The 18607-nt window shown below is 55.0% G+C and overlaps 3 protein-coding genes and 1 non-coding gene across 8 annotated transcripts in view; 3 read left to right on the forward strand and 1 right to left on the reverse strand.

The window, feature by feature from the left end:
* Positions 1–2631: 2631 nt before the first annotated feature.
* Positions 2632–12956, forward strand: PHYHD1 (phytanoyl-CoA dioxygenase domain containing 1). 3 transcript variants are annotated; one of them, XM_007194535.2, is made up of 11 exons: positions 2663–2778; positions 4543–4701; positions 7716–7791; positions 7868–7915; positions 9104–9159; positions 9245–9307; positions 9954–9975; positions 11298–11426; positions 11524–11640; positions 12324–12450; positions 12555–12956. In XM_007194535.2, exons 1-11 carry the CDS (start codon positions 2746–2748, stop codon positions 12598–12600), a joined length of 876 nt encoding a protein of 291 aa, XP_007194597.1. In that variant the 5' UTR covers positions 2663–2745; the 3' UTR covers positions 12601–12956. The 3 variants fall into 3 exon arrangements, with proteins under 3 accessions (XP_007194598.1, XP_007194599.1, XP_007194597.1); XM_007194537.3 differs by lacking the exon at positions 12555–12956 and having other exon boundaries at positions 2636–2778; positions 11524–11630; positions 12324–12426; XM_007194536.2 differs by lacking the exons at positions 9954–9975; positions 12555–12956 and having other exon boundaries at positions 2632–2778; positions 11524–11630; positions 12324–12444.
* Positions 6812–6883, forward strand: TRNAD-GUC (transfer RNA aspartic acid (anticodon GUC)). The gene has a single exon. It is a non-coding gene; the product is annotated as a tRNA-Asp (tRNA).
* A 2265-nt stretch (positions 12957–15221) lies between the features above and the next one.
* DOLK (dolichol kinase) lies at positions 15222–17402 on the reverse strand. The gene has a single exon (XM_007194534.2). It carries the CDS (start codon positions 16986–16988, stop codon positions 15372–15374), a length of 1617 nt encoding a protein of 538 aa, XP_007194596.1. The 5' UTR covers positions 16989–17402; the 3' UTR covers positions 15222–15371.
* Positions 17352–18607, forward strand: part of NUP188 (nucleoporin 188) — a 40435-nt gene continuing 39179 nt past the window's right edge. For all 3 annotated transcript variants that reach the window (XM_057548196.1, XM_057548198.1, XM_057548197.1), the window contains exon 1: positions 17352–17426. In XM_057548196.1, coding sequence (XP_057404179.1) covers positions 17395–17426 — 32 coding nt within the window. In that variant the 5' untranslated portion in view covers positions 17352–17394. The remainder of the gene's footprint in view (positions 17427–18607) is intronic.

The raw sequence follows: 18607 nt of genomic DNA on the forward strand, positions 1-18607 counted from the left end.
CAGCCCCTGTTACACATCCGGTTTGGGCCCCACCAGGATCCCACAGCCGGCACGTTCTCTGCTGGCTGAGGCCTAAGGTTCGGGCCCTCCTGAGCTTTGATGGGAGGGAGGGAAGGGCGCTGGAATGGGAGCCAGTAGTCGCGGGTCCTTTTCCCAGCTCAGTCATCCCCTTTGTCAAACCGGGCAAGCTCCTTTCTTCCCATGCCCTCCACATGCCCATCTGTGCAGTGGGCACTTCCACTCTGCTTTCATCCGTCCCTTGTAATTCCAACAGCCAGTCTCCAGGGCTCTGCAGAGGCAGGACTGAGAGTCACCGTGGGCAGGCCTGACCCAGCTTCTAGCCCCTTTGGGCTGGAGGTGCTGAAGGTGTTGGGGTCAAGGGCAGAGGCTGGGGGAGATGGGCAGAGTTGTCTTCAGATTCTAGCTCTGCCATTTATTTGATGTGGGCCCTCGGTTTCCTCATTTATAAAATCAGGATGGTGTTGGCGACCTCACAGGATTGTTCTGGGGCTTACTCAGCTTCGTGATAATTTTGCTGGTAGGTGGAGTTTTTAGCAGAGGGCCTGGCTCCTGGAAATCAATAAATGATCTGTCTTCCTCCTGGCCCAGCAAGGCTTGTGCTGGGCCAACGTGGGCCCTGGGGCAGGGGTCATTTGGTGAAGAAAAAAGGCCATTGTGTCCAACCTTGGCCTTAACAATGAGTTCTTACCTGCTGCTTGGGCACCTCCTCTGGGACACGCCAGAGTCTGTCCTTCCTCCCTACATGGGACTTTGACCCCCCAGGTGACCTCAGGAGTGAGTCAAGAGTCCCTCCCTCTTCTGCCTCTGTCGTGGGACTTTTGACGGGGAGGCCGAGCAGCTGGGCTTGGCAACCCCCTAGAACACCCTCCTTTATCTCGAGAGTAGAGGTCTTCCTCTCCTGTCTGGTCTGGTACCTCCCAACCAGTGCCCACTGCCCCACCTCAGGCTTGGGGTGGCCCAAGCGCTGGATCTGGAGCTGGTTAGCTTTTGGAAAAAAACAGCAATGTGGAAACACCGCCCACCCACTTCCCAAAGCCTGAGTGGAATGAATGAACAAATCGTGGGAGGCCCAGCCGTCCCCCCGCCTCCCCCCAACTCAGGGCTCTTCACTGCATTTAAAACCACACTGGTAGCCTTTTCTCTGATGATAACAGCAGTTTGGAAAACTTGGGGAAGTTCAAAAAGTAAAGTAAAAATACCCTCACATTCCACCGAGAACAGCTCCTGCTAACATATGGTGAACAGCCAGTGGGCACTTTCCAAGTGCCCAGGAGGTACTTCTGTTATCCCCAAACCACAGATGGGGAAAGTAAGGCCCGGGTGTGGATGTAAGCCTTGGATGGGGGTTCCCCAAGGAGTTGCTAGCCCAGCACTACTGGACCCTCACTGTGTTCCTGGCACATGGCAGGTGTCTCTCTGGATCTGTTGGGAAGGGGCCAGGACAGCTGGGAACGCTCCCTGCCTCGAGTGAGCGGAACCTTGGCTGTATTTCCCCAAAGGGTTGTGTCTTCCACCTGTCTTCCTCACCCGGCCTGTCCCCTGGGAACCTCTTCACCCTCCAGCCTCAGGAGCCTGCCGGGGCTCTCCCCTCCCCTGGCTCTCGGCTCTTGGGAAGCAGGGACCAAGCAGCTATACTTCCAGTGCGGTGGCCCAGAAAACACAACTTGACTTAGGGCCAAGGCTCCTGAGGGCTGAGCAGTGTCCCCACGCTCGCTCCCGAGACACTCTGTCCCTTCGCCATTCAGAAAGCGTCATTTCAGGGAAGGCCAGTGGCTGGGTTTCAGAAGCGGCAGCCAGAACGGCCCCGTCAGCTGCTGAGCAGGGCTGGCTGGGAGGGTGGGTGTGCTGACCGCCGGCCTCCGCCGTGCCAGCCGGCCTCAGATACCAACATGTTGGGCCTGGGGGTGGGGATCCGGAACCATGGCTTCCCTCGCCCTCATTCTGAAGACCCAGGCCCCCGCTCGAGCCCCTTCCCCTTTCTAAGATACCCCTTATCTTCTCCCTTCCTCTGAGCTGCAGACAGATCTGTAATCCTTTCAGGACCTAGAGAGTCTCAGGGGATCAGAGCTTGGGGGGCAGGGGCAGGGGCCCAGGCAATCCTCGGAAGCCCTCTTCCACCTTTGGAATGCAGAGCTGCTCAGAGTCTGTCTGACGTGCGTGCCCCCAGACCCACCTTGCATCCCATCCCACCCAGATGCTGCTGCTGGTGGCCTGGGCACTTTCTAACCCTGCCTCGACCCAGGGGCAGATGTGGGTTGGAGGTTACAGTTAGTTGTGGCACCTGGGCAGGGACTCGGGTGTCCTCCTGCCTGCCCAGACACTCCTAGGACACAACTTCTGGGCACCTTGGAAACAGCCAGCCGGGAGTGGTTTCTGGAAAGAAACTGGAAGGAGGCAGTTAAAGATCTTGCAGGAGATCAGAAATGGCTAATCCTGGATTAGCTGGGGGGATGGACCCAGGGTGTGGGGCAGAGACAAGGGGGGCCCCACCCAAGGACAGAAGTGAGAGGGGGTGGGGTGGGGTGGGTGTGTTGGGGGCTGGGAATGGGTTTTCTCTGGATGGGGGCGGGGAGGAGCTGAAGGCCAGGATTCAGTTTTCTCTGGGCAGGGAAGGGTTAAATCCTCCTGGGCCTCCCAGGCTCTGGCCACTCTGCCCTCCTGACCTTTCTCCTCTCCAGCCTCAGGCACAGCCACAGAGCCACCCGTGTGCCCTGCCTCGTCCTCATGGCCTACCTGCGCCCCTCACAGCTCCAGAAGGTAGGGCCCTGATGGGTGGGCACCCCGAGGGTCAGGTAAATGTGGGGGGCCCCTCCGGACTTGGAGTAGTCCCGGGGAACTCGACCCACCCCCTTACGTTTTTCAGAAGGGGAAACTGAAGCCCAGAGTGGTCAGTTCACAGCCATGACCCCTAACTTCTGCGCACACAGCCAGGGGCCATCCAGGCCAACGCACCGCGGCTGGGGTGGGAATGCTTGCTTGCGTGAAGAAACCAGAAGAAAACACAGGATCCTGTGAACTGGGGGTGGGGGCGGGAGGGGGGTCTGGGAAGGGGCGGGGCCGACAAGGGGCGGATCCACCCATCCCACCCCACCCACAACCCACCTCCAGCGCGGGGCGGGTGGCCGGGCAACCACCCAGCGGGCGCGTTCAGACCCGAAAAGGCTAACCCGTGGGAATCAGCGACGGAGACTTTTTAAAAACATGACCCTTGTTGTTTGTTCCTGATGGCAAGAGGAAAATGCAAAAAAATACAGAAAAGCTCAAAAAAGAAAATTTAAACCCACCTATAGATTCCTATGCTGAGACAATATTTTGGCATACAGCCCTTGAATCTCTGAAAGTTTCAGGGGACTTCCCTGGCGGTCCAGTGGTTAGGACTCCGGGCTTCCACTGCAGAGGGCACGGGTTCAATCCCTGGTTGGGGAACTTAGATTCCACAAGCTGCGCTGGGGGGCCAAATAAATAAAATAAAAGGTCCATCACAATATCACAAAAGCTGTCGCCGATTGCTTGCTTGCTTGCTATATGTTTCATAAAGGAGGCACTATTGTGCTCCCCATCTGATAGATAGCCTGAGAGTCAGAGAGGGGAAAGCACTTGCCCAGGTTCTCACAAATTAGGATACTAATTTGTAGTTGGCTTTTTTTTTTTTTTTTTTTTTTTATAGTAACTTTTTCTTATTTATTTATTTATTTATTTATTTATTTATTTTTTGGCTGTGTTGGGTCTTCGGTTCGTGCGAGGGCTTTCTCCAGTTGCGGCAAGCGGGGGCCACTCTTCATCGCGGTGCGGGGACCGCTCTTCATCGCGGTGCGCGGGCCCTTCTCTATCGCGGCCCCTCCCGTCGCGGGGCACAGGCTCCAGACGCGCAGGCTCAGCAATTGTGGCTCACGGGCCCAGCTGCTCCGTGGCATGTGGGATCTTCCCAGACCAGGGCTCGAACCCGTGTCCCCTGCATTAGCAGGCAGATTCTCAACCACTGCGCCACCAGGGAAGCCCGGCTTTTTTTTTTTTAAACTCACAATATGTGTGGAACACATTCCCATGCCAATAAATATTTTTCTATCAGCTGTGTTGTATTTCAGGTAGATTAAACCACACTTTGTGTGATAAGTTCACCTGTGTGCTGGTTTGTTTGATGATATCCGTCTCCTTCCCTAGACTAAGTTCTGAGAGACAAGCATCATGGCTGGCTTGCTCATGACTGAATCTCCAGCTCCTAAAACCATGTCTGGTGCACGGTAGATGCTCAGCCAATATTAGCCGGATAAACGAAGGAGGTTGTATTCCCTGGAGGGTTAGGGCGAGGACACCTCCCCTTCCACTCGCCTTCATTCAAGCAGCCAACACTGATTGCTCTTCACTGGGCGCTAGACACCATCGCCAGGGAGGGAGGCAGAGCAATGAACAGGATGCCTTGTCCTGCCTCCACACGGCTTCCGGTTTGGGGACGGGTCCAATCAGTCCTCATCAAGAGCGTTTGAGGGCAGGGAGAAGCCTGAGTCTCCTTCCTGCCTGCAGTTTCAGGAGGATGGATTTCTGGTGCTGGAAGGATTCTGGTCTGCAGACGAGTGTGCGGCCATGCAACGGAGGATTGGCGAGATAGTGGCTGAGATGGATGTCCCTCTCCACTGTCGCACGGAATTTTCCACCCAGGAGGAGGAGCAGCTGAGAGCCCAGGTAGGTGCCTGGAGCAGGTGAGAATGAGATTTGGTCTTTGATGGGTGGCTCAGTCCCCAGCCAGAGCAGCAGCCTGGAAAGGTAGGACCCCAAGGCCCATGGGCTCATGCTGATAACGAATCAGGCCCTGAGCTTTCTGTGGGCCGGGCTCCAGGCTAAGTGTCTTATATGCATATTTCCTTCACTCCCTACTACGAATTCATGAGGTCAGCATTACTGCCCCCATTAGACAGGTGGGGTAAATGAGGCTCAGCTCACTTGCCCCAAACTACACAATTAGTAACTGATAGGGCCAGAATTTGAACCCAGATCTGCCTGATACCAAGTGCATGCTGTCACTGCTCTGCTGTACTTCCTTAGAAGTTTTCCTGCCACAAAGGACCTCTTTGTGGCCAGCAACCCAGCATGAGCCAAGTGATTCTGATGGGCCCACCTGGGTAAGTCATCCCCCAATGAGACAAGGAACTCTGCTTGTTTCCCCCAGTGACCTACTAGGACTCAGTACAGCTTGAGATGAGAAAGTTGAGACCCAGGGGTTCTCCCACACAGTTCTCTTAACCCTTCATAGGCTGAATTTATGAGCCTGCCTGCGGCTGGGCCCCCAAGCCAAAGCTGTGGTCCAGGCTCAGTAATGGGGCTCACCCTTACTCATGGCAAGGAGCTTCTGCCATCTGGTGGGCATAAAGGGAATTACAATGACTAGAAGGCTTGCAACCCATAGAATGGGGACTTCAGAAAGAAAAAGGGTTACAGAATGACACTTTCCTCCAAACAGTCGGTTTCATTTGGCTGCACTGGTATTCAGTAAACCCTCAATATTCACAACTGATATTGTGAAAGACTTTGAAACGGGTTTTTTTTAAAAATAATTAATTAATTAATTTTTGGCTGCGTTGTGTCTTCGTTGCCACGCGCCAGCTTTCTCTAGTTGCGGCGAGTGGGGGCTACTCTTTGTTGAGGTGCACAGGCTTCTCATTGCGGTGGCTTCTCTTGTTGTGGAGCACGGGCTCTAGGCACGCGGGCTCTAGAGCGCAGGCTCAGTAGTTGTGGCTCACGGGCTTAGTTGCTCCGCGGCATGTGGGATCTTCCTGGACCAGGGCTCGAACCCGTGTCCCCTGCATTGGCAGGCAGATTCTTAACCACTGCACCACCAGGGAAGTCCCTGAAATGGGTATTAAAAGAAAAAAATATTGGCGGTGTCCTATCTAGAAGTGCTCCGTTCCAGCTTACCAGCACCTTTCATTGTTTTTGAGTTATTATACAACTCTGTAAGTTATATAGAACTGATAATAACTCTCATGATACTCGTCCATGGAAATGGGTATGAACTGGGCCCGGCAGGGTGCAATTATTGCCCTTGGGGCTAGATTCAGTTTTGCATTGATTTGTAAATTCATTTCAGCGTTTCTTATTGCCTATATTTGTGTGTTTCTCGGAATTCTCCTTTCAACAGGTTGCTGGTTCCCTTGTGAATTACTGAGTTAAGTAAAAATCTTTGACACGCGTGTAGCATCACCGTCTTTATTATTATGATCAGTTATGCTTCCCAGACTTGTTTCCCTGCTAGTGCAGAGGAGTTAAGAATGTTGAAAAAAAACTTTTAGTTTTCAGTGGGAAGGGCGTGGAAAGGGCCCGACGGGTCACTGAGTTGAGCCACGCAAGGCACTGTGACAGCAGATGTGCGCAGTTGAGGGAGTGCTGGGGCTGTGTCATGTGGGAACCCAGGTAGGGGCATCGGTGACACTCAAACTGTACTTACGTCGCCATGAAGGAAGATATATATGGTGATCACGGGTGGCTAAAGCCACAAGGAAAACATGGGGCATCTCCCTGGAGCATCATTTTCTTCTTTTTTTAAAATTAAATATTTATTTATTTATGTGTTTGGCTGCGTCGGGTCTTAGTTGTGGCACTCGAGCTCTAGAGCCTGTGGGCTTAGTTGCCCTGCAGCATGTGGGATCTTAGTTCCCCAACCAGGGATCGAACCCGCGTCCCCTGCCCTGGAAGGCGGATTCTCAACCACTGGACCACCAGGGAAGTCCCTGGAGCATCATTTTCATATGCTGCTAAGAAATTTAAAACATGACATTAAAATGAACAAGAAGGGAGTTCCCTGGTGGCCTAGTGGTTAGGACTCGGCACTGTCATTGCTGTGGCCCAGGTTTGATCCCTGGTCAGGGAACTGAGATCCCAGAAGCCACAGGGTGTGGTCAAAAAAAAAAAAAAAATCAATAAAATTAACAAGGAGACGTTATTAAGAAAAAAGAAAAAGATTAATAATAGCTTATATTTATCGAGCATTTAGCCATGTCCTTGCTGGGTGTTTTCTCTTTAGCAGCAGTAGTAATAATAATAATAAAGGCAGATATTCACATGACACCACATTCCAAGGACTGTTCTTATATACCTTATATATACTGACTCATAATCCCTACAACACCCTATGAGATAGGTGCCATTAATAGCCTCCATATTTTATGAGGAAACTAAGCCTGGAGAGGTTCAGTAATGTGGTTGTGATTACAGCCGGTTAGTGGCAGAGCTGGGATTTGAACCCAGGTATTCTAGCTCCAGGGTCTGTGTTCTCAACTTCTATAAGATTCAGCCTCTACCTGAACCTGAAGCCTCCAACAATCCAGGGAGGTAAGTTCTATTATTATTCCCCTTTTACAGATGAGGAAACTGAGGCTTTGAGAGGCAAAACAAGTGGCCCAAGGCTCCCTGGGAACCAGGCGTGTTTGATCTAGTACCTGTGTTTCATGCCATTATGGAGTATGAGTCATGTGATTTATTCAGAGGTTTCTAAGAAATTCCATGCTTGTAGCTTCCGGCTGTGCTTCCAGGTCCTTGGGGTTCCTGTTCACCGGCTGTGCCACAGTGGACGAGTTTGAGAAGCACCAGAGGCGTCTGCAGCTCTGTGGGGTGGGAAGCATCTGAATCCTCTTCCCTGTCTGCCAGGCCCACCTGTGACCCCGTGATGCTCTCTCAGCCCCTCTGATGTCCCCTCTCCGCAGGGCAGCACAGACTATTTCTTAAGCAGCGGCGACAAGATTCGATTCTTCTTTGAGAAAGGCGTCTTTGATGAGAAAGGTTTGGAACTGGGGCCCTAGAGGTGGGGGTGGCTGGACTCCAGTCCTTCCAGCTTGACCTGTCCCTTGTGCCACAGGAAATTTCCTGGTCCCTCCGGAGAAATCCATCAACAAAATTGGCCATGGTAAGCAGGGGCTGGAGAGAAACTGAGGTCTGAAGAGTTTGGGGGCCTTCCCCCAAAGCACACGTTAAGGTAGTAGCCCAACAAATGGCATTTCTGGGTGCAGGGTCCTTCTTGGGCCCTGCTCTCCTGTATCTTATGATGCTAATCACATGACACTGCCACTGCAGCAATGGGAAGAGGGGTCCATTTGAGCCCCCACCCCCATGCAGATGGGTGTGTGCGGGCTCCTCAACTCTCTACTGCCTGGCCTGGGGATTCAGGCACCAGGCATGTGGGGATTCTGGGTCCCATTGCTCCCTGAAGGCTTCTTAAGGAACACCAAACATGTTGACAAGGTCCCTGTTCCAAGACCCCTAAACCAAGCTAGGAAACCCTCTTTTTTTTTTTTTTTTTTTTTCAGGATCATGCATTATAGTTATTTTGTAGGGAGTTCCCTGGCGGTCCAGTGGTTAAGACCCCGTGCTCTCACTGCCGAGGGCCCGAGTTCGATCCCTGGTCAGGAAACTAAAATCCCACAAGCCGCGTGATGTGGCAAGAAAAATAAACAAAAAAAAACCCTTACAATTTATCTTGTAGACTGATTTTTAAACATGAAGTTATATCATGGTAGCTTTGTTTTTTTTTTTTACAAATTGTGGTAAAATACATATAATAGAAAATTTACCATCGTAACCATTTTGAAGTATACAATTCAGTGGCATTAAATACGTTCAACCCTCACTTTTTGTAATAACAACAGTAGTAAATAATGAGAAGAGTGACTGTTCTGTGCCTGGTCCTGGGCTGTGCTTGCACACGCGTTAGCCCATGGAGTCCTATGGCAGCCCAGGAGGCAGGGCTGATCCCATTGTACACAGGAGGAAACTAAGGTTTAAAGGAGAGAAATCGGTGCTCAGAGTCCGACAGAGCAAGCGGCAGTACCAGAATTGCTACCAAGTGATGGGTCCCTTGGAGTCCTTGGTCCTCTGAAGGGCGGCCAGTCAGGGCTAGAAGGTCAAGAATAAGGTCATAGGTCAGGTGAAGGCATCTGTGGGGCCCATTTCTCGGTTATAAACAAGCAGAAAGCTTAATGCACAGAAAATAGGTGAGAATATCAAAGTGAGGCCTGACCCTGGGTGCCCAGGCCTAGGCGTGGGAGGGACGCATGGGGACTGGGGACTGGCTCTTCAGCCCACCTCTGTCCCGCAGCTCTGCACGCCCATGACTCTGTCTTCAGGTGTGTCACACACTCCCCCAAGGTGCAGGTGAGCAGAGGTGTCGGTGAGGGTGGGCTGATGGGCCATATGTGAGTGTGGGTGGGCTGGCCATGTGACCTCTGCCCCCTTCCAGGCTTTGGCCAGAAGTCTGGGCCTCCAGATGCCCGTGGTGGTGCAGAGCATGTATATCTTTAAGGTGAGCTCCCCATCCTCCCCAGGCCTCCGTTTACCCTCTGTAAAATGGGCACAGTGCTCATACCAAGCCCTTCCTTTCAAGGGCCGCAAGCTGCCTCCCTGAGGAAGTATTATTAAGTTGGCAGGAGAACATGAAAACCGGTCTCCTCTGGTTAGGGTGCCTGGCACTTAGTTGGGGCTCAGTTAGGGTGCCGTGGAAGGAAAGGGGATCCCAGGGCTGCCTCCTCCCTTTGTTGGCTATTGAAATGCTCTGCTCCCAGCTTTCAAGGCCCAGCCCAGTGCCACCTCCTCCAAGAAGCCTTCCAACGCCCTTGGGAAGAGAGGACACATCTCTGATCCTGGAGCCCAGAGGCTTAATCGCTGGCCTGGGCCCCAGCCTCTCCCGCTTCCCCTCACTTCTGCCTTGTGTTCTTGTTAGGGACGTGTGTGCTCAGACTGGGAGCTCCCTGCCAGGCAGGGTGGCTTTTCTCTTTGCAGCCCTCCTGGGCCTGGCACATAGTAGGTGCTCGATAGCTGGGTGCTGACGTGGAAGCCTTGCAGATAAACACCTGTGGTGGGGGGAAGAGCATCCCACTTGGAGGACTCAGAGCAGCCCCTGCCCCTCCCCGCTCTCCCTGGCCTCACCCGGCCCCTCCTCTCTCCTGCAGCAACCTCACTTGGGCGGCGAAGGTGAGTCAAGAGCAGGCTGGGGGGCCAGCGAAGGCCCCGGCGGGAGATCTGGGACTTTAGTGGTTGTCAGGTCTCCAGAGGGAGGGAAGGCACCTGCCAAGACGTCCATAGACAAGAGCCTGGGCCAGCGGAGGAGAAGCCATCTTCTGCTGCTTCCTGAAAGAGTGGATGCTGGGGGGTGGGGTGGGGTGGAGGGGTGGAGGGGGGTGTCCTGGAGCCCTTGACCCAGTGGTTCCCAAACCTGGCAGCGACTCCTTGCTGGTTAAAAATACAGATTCCTGGGCCCCATTCCCTGAGATCTTGAGTCAGGAGGGTGGCAAGGGCCTGGGAATCTGTATTTTACCAAGTTCCCTGGAGTACTGATTCAGCATAGAAACTGCTGATCTGATTACAAAATCCCTGGATACACAGATACCCTTTCCAGCCTCCCTCATGGGTGATGATCCACTTCTCTCAAATACCTCCAGTGACAGAGGGCTCACCACCCCTACAGGCAGCTCTTCCTTTCCTGACATGAGCTCAAGTCATTCCCCTTGTGAGGCCCCCTCCTCCCCACCATCCAGCCTGAGGACAGTCTCCTGAAGGGATGACCATCCTCTCCCTGAGCCTTCTCTGCTCAGTCCAGCACCCCCAGCTCCTTCAGCCATTCCTCCTCCAAATGTTTTGGGGCCCCCACCATTAGGACACCTTCATCTGGACACTGTCTGCATTGTCAAAGTCTGACTTAAACTTTGGTGCTCAGAAAGCACACAGTTCCCCAGGAAGGGATGAGGCGAGACTAGGACCCTCTTGTTGTTAACAGACTAAGGTCCTCTGTTCAGCGGTTCTCCATCCTGCCTGGGCCCCAGCATCACGCAGGGGATGTTTACAATGTGGATGCTGGGTCCGTTTCCTGCTTCACACCCAACTTCGAAGTCTTAGACCACTGGTGGCTTACACTGGACCATCTGGTGGCTGGAGGTGCTCTCGCTGGTTAAGGATGGCGGCTTGAGTTACCTGGCCAGAATTAAACAATAGCAGCTGCTTTTCAGGCAGCGATTACAACGTCAGGCCCTGTACTAAGCACTTTTCATACACTGTCTCAGAATCCTCCAGCAACCTCGTGAGGTTAGGTTATCGTTGGGGCTGCTTTATGGTTTAGGAAATTGAAGCTTGAGAGGTGAAATCTCTTGCCCAGAGTCTCCGGGCCAGGAAGCAGTGAGATTCTAACTGCTCATGGGAAGGCTGGGCCTGGAGGGCCCTGGGAGGACCACGGAGTGAGTAGAAATGAGGCCAAGGTGAGGTGAGGCCAGGCTCCTCATGCCCAGGCGGGCCTGCTGCAGTCTCCCCTCACCAGGACGCCTCCTTCCTGTATACGGAGCCCCTGGGCCGGGTGCTGGGCGTGTGGATTGCTCTGGAAGACGCCACGCTGGAGAATGGCTGCCTCTGGTTCATCCCTGGCTCCCACACAGGTGAGGCCACCTGCCTCTCCCTGCCCACTCGTCCCCACCCCCCACAGGGGAGGGATCCCGAATAAAGAGAGGCTAAAGGCCCCACCTTGGCCCGCAGGTGGAGTGTCGAGAAGGATGGTCCGGGCCCCTGCTGGCTCGGCGCCTGGCACCAGCTTCCTTGGGACTGAGCCAGCCCGGGATAACAGCCTCTTTGTGCCCACACCGGTGCGGAGAGGTAGGGGGTGTGCAGAGGGCGGGGAGGAGGGCCCGGAGGCCATGCCTGGGGGTCTGTGCTTGCTCTGACCACCCAGCTCACCTGAGGGCTGGGAAGTCACAACATGAGGGAAGGTAGGGCTGGGTGGGCACTGGGAGGTCTGAAAGCTGTGTGGTTGACAGCAGGGTCTCCCAGATCAGGCTGGAATCCAGACCCTGCTACTTCCCGGCTGTCTCTGTGAGCAAATGACTGAACCTCTCTGAGCCTCAGTTTCCCCAAACATAAAGTAGGGAAGCCAGTGAGATGTCATATGTAAGATGGTGCACCACAAGTGCTCACAAATCCTGGCTGTCAGCACACCCTTCCTTTTAGAAAAGGGAAACTGAGCCCCAACTCTGCGTTCCTGGCTGAGGCCCCAGCTGGCTGGCACGGGACAGAGAGCTTCTGTCTGGTTCTGCAAATGCCATAGAGGTGGATGCCCTTGCTGAGGCTTGCCAAGGGCACGGGCCACAGCGGAAGGGACTTGACCCCAGGGGAACCCATGTCCAACAGCACAGCCTCCGACGCTGGGGCAGACTCCAGGCCCCTGAGCGTCCAGGGATGGGAATGGGGATGAATAGCCCACAACACCGCTTGAGGGAGGGGGCGCCCACCATGTCCCTTCCTGCCTCGAGGGCGCTCTTGACCTGCTGTGTCCCTGCCAGGGGCCCTCATCCTAATCCACGGAGAAGTGGTGCACAAAAGTGAGCAGAATTTCTCCAACTGCTCACGCCAGGCCTATACTTTCCACCTCATGGAGGCTGCTGGCACTGTCTGGAGCCCAGATAACTGGTAGGTGGCAGGGTGTGTGTGGGCCCCAGACAGCTCCCGAAGAGGTCCTGGAGGCTGGGAGCAGTGCTACTGGCACCTCAAGGTCCTCTCCCCATCCTCTGCAGGCTCCAGCCGACAGCTGAGCTGCCCTTTCCCCCACTGTACACCTAAAGGCCCTCTGAGGGCAGGGACGCCACCCTCTCTCGGGAGAAGCTGTGGGCCACCAACGCCAGCGCCTCACCCCACCGCCCAGCTGCAACGGGGAATTCGCATCTCTCCTCCAGGGCTTTCCTTCTGCTGGTGTCTGTGCAGACAGGCAGGCAGGAGCAGGAGGCTGGGCTGGGTGCCTTCCCTGAGATCTGTCTCTGTCTGTCCCTACCCCAACACAACCTCCCCCAAGAGGCAGCCTCACAGCCATGAAAGGGTTCTGGCTGCTTCTCTGCCGGCTTCTCACTTGTCTCCCCTCTCACATGGAACTCTTGGTCATTACGGTGGGAGACACTGAATAAAAAAGACTTCCAAATGCAGCATCTTGATCCTTCTTTCCCAAGCAGCCTTCCTCTCAAGATGAGAACCCTGCTGAAAATCATCCCAGGTAGCCCAGCCCTGCCTGGTGAGGTATGCACGATGTTAATAACAGTAAGTGACATTTAGTGGGCATTCATGGTGCCAAGAGCTTCCTGTGCTTTATCACTGGATCCTCACCCCTTTCAGGTAGGTGCTGTTTACAGATGATGGAGCTGACACATGGGAAGGTTAAGTGACCTGCCCAAGTCCCACAGCTGTTCAGGTGTTTGGCGAGGTCAGCTGGATCCAGAGCCTATGCTTCTAACCTCTATGCTCCCAGTTCTCCTTTCCTGGGGAGGACATACGGTGGCGGCCACGTAGAGCAGTCTGAGATTTTGGTCCTGGCTCTGTGACCAACTCGATTTCCGGCCTCAAGCCAGGCCCTTCTCTCTGGGCCCATTTGGCCACCTGCACCATCAAGGGGCCGGACGAGGGCCTCCACAGGTCCCTCCTGTTTGGACATGCTTGGCAGGCACCCAGAGCTGCAGGAACAAATACCAAATCTGAAACCTGCCTGGCGGGGGTCTGCTCAGAGGTTGCAAACTGGGGGCCACCAGCCGATTTCACAATGCAGAATTGTTTTGTCTGGGCCTCGGCATTTTAAAAACAAACAAACAAAAAACCCAAAACATTTTAAAATTGGGAGATTTCACATAACAATTCGGGTTTCTAAGCTTCTTTGAATGAGCAGGTCAACAGCCCGGGGCCTGTGGTCTAGCCTACGTGACCGCTGGCTGGAGCTGCCTTCTTACAGGCGCGTGTGCTCTCCGCTTCCCTTCCCTGTCCTCCTTCATTGCATTACCTGCCTGGCCTCAGCGGCCTTATGATTTTATGACCTTGATTTCCAGCCCCCACTCTGTATGGGAACAAACCACCCAGGGAGTCAGTGGGGCAAAGCCAGCACTCATATACGCTACACCCTAACATGGTGTTGCCTCCTTCTGCGAGCAGTCGTGGGGAGCCTGAGCCAAGGGAAGGGTTTGTTAAGGCTCCTCTGAGCCCAAAAGGAATGTCTTAATACTCTCCTCTGAGGGAAAGGGCTTGGCAGTGATGCTCAGGCAGAAGCAAGCTCCCAGAGCTGGGCTCCTGGCTTCCGGCCTTGGTGGGCCAAAGTTCTCACCTCTTCCTGCCTAGGCCCCTCCCTGTCAGGCTGGTGGGAAGTGGGGAGAACCTGGTCCAGCCTTGAGAAACCTGCTGTGCTATCTTCTCACTGACGGGAAATGTTCATCCATTCAGCGAAGGTCTGCCGAGTTCCTGCTATGTGCCAGGCTGTGCTGGCACTGGGGGATGCGGTGGGGAACCAGGGAGAGCTGGACTCCGCCCTCACAGAGAGCAAGGCTGGAGCAGGCACCGCCCCCTCCCCCCGCCCCAGAAGAGCGATTCTGAACTCTCAGTAAACTTCACCAGACCTTGCCTCTAATTTCTCGCCAAGAGAAGAGACCAACACAGGTGTGGACATGACTGGAGGGTGAGAGGTCTCAGGAGGGACCCCTTGACAAGGACCCTGTGCTGTCCAGCCTGTCCTTCATCAGTGCCACTCAGCCAGGCAGCAGAGGCCTTGAGGCAGGGTGGGGTTGGCTGAAACAGGTAGTCAGCCCAGGACGGATCTTCTTCCTCCAGCCCTTCCAGGGATGCAACAAACAGATCCCATCTCTCCCCTTCAGCTCTTCCTAGCCCAAATGGGAGAAACCACATGCACTTGGCTATTTTCCTCTTGTACTCTCCTCTGAATGAAGCCAGGGGAGTAGGGTCACTCTGGTCTCCAAGTACAACCTATATAACCCTTTGGTTTGCCTGGCTTTTTGCTGAGATGAGGACTGGCCTCGGGTAACAATGACACTTTCCCTCACTTATGTGACACTTTCGCACTTAAGTGCGGGCTCTGGGCTGGTCACCTCACACACGTCACTTTGCCAGAACCTCACGACACCCCGTGAGATGCAGGCTCTTTTTATTCCCATCTTGCAGACATGAGAATTGAGGCCCACAGTGATTAAGCAACTCACACAGTTAAGAAGTGGTTCAGCCAAGGATTCTGACCAGATGAGTCTGACACCAGAACCTGAAGTGTTAACCACTCTGCCCTACGGCCTCCAGTATCCACTCCGGCCCCACCGAGGACTGCAAGGTGAGGGGGGGCCCTATGGCCCACTCAAGCTTTTTGAGCTGCTGCACTATCCTTTAAGCATTTTTGCTTTTTAAAATATCAGCAAAACTAAAACCGGGAGTGCTTTGATTTTTATTTTAAATCTGAATCAACTGAAAAATTAAATCTGCTTCTCCCCTCCTGGCTCTTCAAGCCCAAGTGGCTGGCTGCTGTGGGGACCATTTGTCTTCCCCATGTCCCTGTTTCCTTCATCGCTGCTGCACAGCAGCTAGGCCATCAGCAATATCAGGAGGTAGAGAGGCAAAAGGAGATTGTCTATCTGCGTAGTGTATGCTTCTAGGAGGGACACGGTGCTGATGCACCCCAAAATCCAAGCATAACTGTAGTTTAAGTCCACTCCACTGTCGAAGATTAAGATCAGAGCTACAGAAATGATCTGGGCAAATATAGATGTCATGGTCCCCTCAAAAGTCTTTTTAGTTCCAGGCCAGCGAATCTCCCCCATGGTGCTGCCGAATATGGAGGCCACAGTGTCGCCCACACCGACGGCCAGGACTCCTGCATAGGGGACTAGGGCCCTGGCTCCCCCTAGGCTACCCTTCTGTGTGCAGGGTCTGGGGACCAACCAAATGGGAAGAGACATGCCTAGGAGCAGGTAGATGTGGGTCAGGATGAGCGGTCCACTGTCTCGTTCATCCAGGAAGAGGGACAGGAGGCTTCGCAGAGTGTGGCCCAGGGGCTTGATGCGGAAGTAGCGCACATACTCTAGGAAGATGAAGACCGCCAGACATACGGTGGCGGCCACGTAGAGCAGTGGCCGGTCCAAGATGATACCTGGGGTGTAGGTGGCTACCACAATGAAGTGGAAATACTTCCGAGCAATGGTGGGGGCCTGGTGCTTCTTGGACTCGGAAGATGACCGCTTGGCATTCTGGTATAGCACCACCAGGCAGGCTAAGGTGGCCAGCAGAGACCAGTAGGCTAGGAGGTAGACTCGGGTCTCTGTCTGGAAGAGGAATTGAAAAAGCCACAGCAGGGGGTTCCTGCGGATGAGCCGGTGCAGCCAGGGCAGGACCACGCCAAGCCCCAGTACACAGGTCATGAGGTGGAAGAAGATGGAAGAGGCCCAGGTGCCTGAGTCCATGAAAACAAAGAGGGTGCTGAAGAAGATGCCCATGAGCACCATCCCTACCACCACTACCAGCAGGAAGAAGTCCAAGGGGTCCCCCTGGCTTTCCACCACAGTCAGAGAGCGCTTGATGAGCTGGTTGAGCATGAAGCTGATGCCACCCAATACCAGCAGAGCCTCTCCAGGGGTGAAGCAGCGGGGCAGCAGATACAGCAGGATCATGTTGAGGTAGACAAAGATCAGCAGGACCTCCAGGACCTCGATCACCTCGCCTACACTCAGCGAGTGCTTCATGATATAAATGATGACACCTCCAGCCAAGCCCGAGATGACACAGGTGTTGGTGGGCACCGGGCGAGTGATGCCCAGTGCCAATACTGATGAGAAGAGGGCCACTGCCATGCCAGTGGCCGCCACCACAATTCCAAACCGCTCGAAGTATGGGTTCCCCGCAGCCTGGCAGCGCTCCTTCATAACCAGCCCCAGCAAAGGCATGACCACTGAGGCGGGCAGTAGGCCACTGTTTGCGGACATTCGAAACTGGAAGACAGCGCTTCCCTGCTGTAGCAGCCGGTCCCACTTGTATTGGACGTAGAAGGCCTGCACCGCGAGGGCCACGGCGCACCACGAGTATCGATCCCACACGGCTGCGTGGATGCTCAACACCACTACGAACACCACTGCCGCCTCTGCCAGCACCGAACCGCTCAGCGGAGCCCCAGGCCCAGGGGCCGGGGAAGCGCACTCTCGGGTCATGTCTTTGGATCTGAGACTCCGGGGAAACTGGGGTGACTAGGAACGCCCTGGACTCTGGGCCCTTTAATCCCCGCCTGGCAGAGAGCGGTAGCTTCGCCCAGCCGGGACCTTCTCTCTCCGTTCTCCAGCTGCGAGAAAGGAAGCTCCAATGTAGGCCACTCTCTGACGCCTGGGAGGTGGCGTCGGGCTACCCTCCACCGCCTCACACCTATGGCGTAGACGTCGCCCCTCGGCCGCCTCCCTCACAGCCTCGGCCGCCCTCGCCCGGAGTTCCTCACCTCTCTGGGAATCGCCATGTTGGCCCCGCCCCGCCGTCACGTGACGAGAAGCCCCGTCCACGCCCTGGAGGCGAGTGATCACGTGGGCGTGGCGTCTGGGGGCGGGCCTGGGGCGCGCGCGCGCGAAGATGGCGGCGGCCGCCGGCGGTCCGTGTGTGAGGTGCGGAGCGGGCCGAGTCGGCGGGCGTGACTGTGAGGCGCGGGGTCGAAGCCGAGCGGAAGCGGGGCGGGAGTTGGGGGCTAGATGTGGCAGCAGTGGCTGGGCGAAGGCCGGCTAGGTGGACGGGCTCCGGGACGGGAGGCGGTTACAGCCAAACGGTCCCCGCGCGCTGGGGTCTGAGGTGACTTCTCCAAGAGGGGGGCCGGTGCCTCACGACTTTCCTGGACTCCGGCCTCCTGTCTCCCTACCCGGTCCCTTTCCCTTCCTCCCCTCTCCCCTCGGAGAGTCCCTCGGCGCCCCCCTCCCCCCTACCGCGCTTCCTGTGCGGCGTGACGCTCCCTCGAGGCGAGACTCGGCGCTTCGCGGTCGCCCGGGGGAGCCCCTACCCGGGCCCCGCTGCAGCCTCCTGTGCCCGGCCCGGCGGCGCTCTCCAGGTTACCCCCTGTGCTCTCGTTGGGAGGTCTGTTTCGGGCGTCGCCGAGCCACCTCCTGGCAGTTTCTGCCCTCTTTCGTCGCTCAGCCTTTCATTCATCCGTCTAGTCGTTTTCTCATGCATTGATTCCGTCAGCGGACATCCCAGGCACTGTACTGGGTTTTGGGGACGGGAAGAGAAAATATTAAAAAGAAAGAGACAGTTGTTGCTAGCGTACAGGCGCACTAGCGCCAGACACTGGCGACGCGCTTTCTTTTCTCCGTGTTATCTTCTTGAACTCCCACAACTCCGGGAGGCACCTTTTAATTTACAGATGACTCACAAACCCGGCTCCGAACGGGCTGCGTGTCCGACTCCGAAGCTTTAACCGGATCGCCACACTTCCATCTCGCACTTTAACAGCTTGAAGTGTTTTTCCTTTCCACCCTCCCGCCTAACCGTCCCTGTCACTTCTTGTTCCCTGTGCCAGCAGTGGTTCCCCGCTTTTTTGTCTTGTTCACTGCTGTAGCCTCAACACCCAGAAGAGCATGTAATAGGCTCTCAGTAAATGTTTATTCCGTTTGCCACTTCCTTCATCTCTCTGCTCTAGTGAGGTTTTCTTCTTCGGAATTTCCGTGGAACTACTTCCGAACCTTGTGAGGACCTTTTTGCTTTTTCTTCCTCTGCTGTTTCGTGTCAGCTCTTCTGTCGGGCAGCATTGTGGTCGCTGTGCTCTCCTTTTCTTAGGCTTATCTTACAGCCATTGTGG

This window comes from Balaenoptera acutorostrata, chromosome 6, assembly GCF_949987535.1.
Source record: "Balaenoptera acutorostrata chromosome 6, mBalAcu1.1, whole genome shotgun sequence".
NCBI classification, from domain to species: Eukaryota; Metazoa; Chordata; class Mammalia; order Artiodactyla; family Balaenopteridae; genus Balaenoptera; species Balaenoptera acutorostrata.

Coding starts and splice junctions, on each gene's coding strand:
- PHYHD1 (XM_007194535.2), top strand. CDS start 2,746: ATGGCCTACCTGCGCCCCTCACAGCTCCAGAAG. Junction 9,976..11,297: donor ACCTCACTTGGGCGGCGAAG/GTGAGTCAAGAG, acceptor GGCCTGCTGCAG/TCTCCCCTCACCAGGACGCC. Junction 11,641..12,323: donor GCCCACACCGGTGCGGAGAG/GTAGGGGGTGTG, acceptor TGTCCCTGCCAG/GGGCCCTCATCCTAATCCAC.
- DOLK (XM_007194534.2), bottom strand. CDS start 16,988: ATGACCCGAGAGTGCGCTTCCCCGGCCCCTGGGCCTGGGGCTCCGCTG.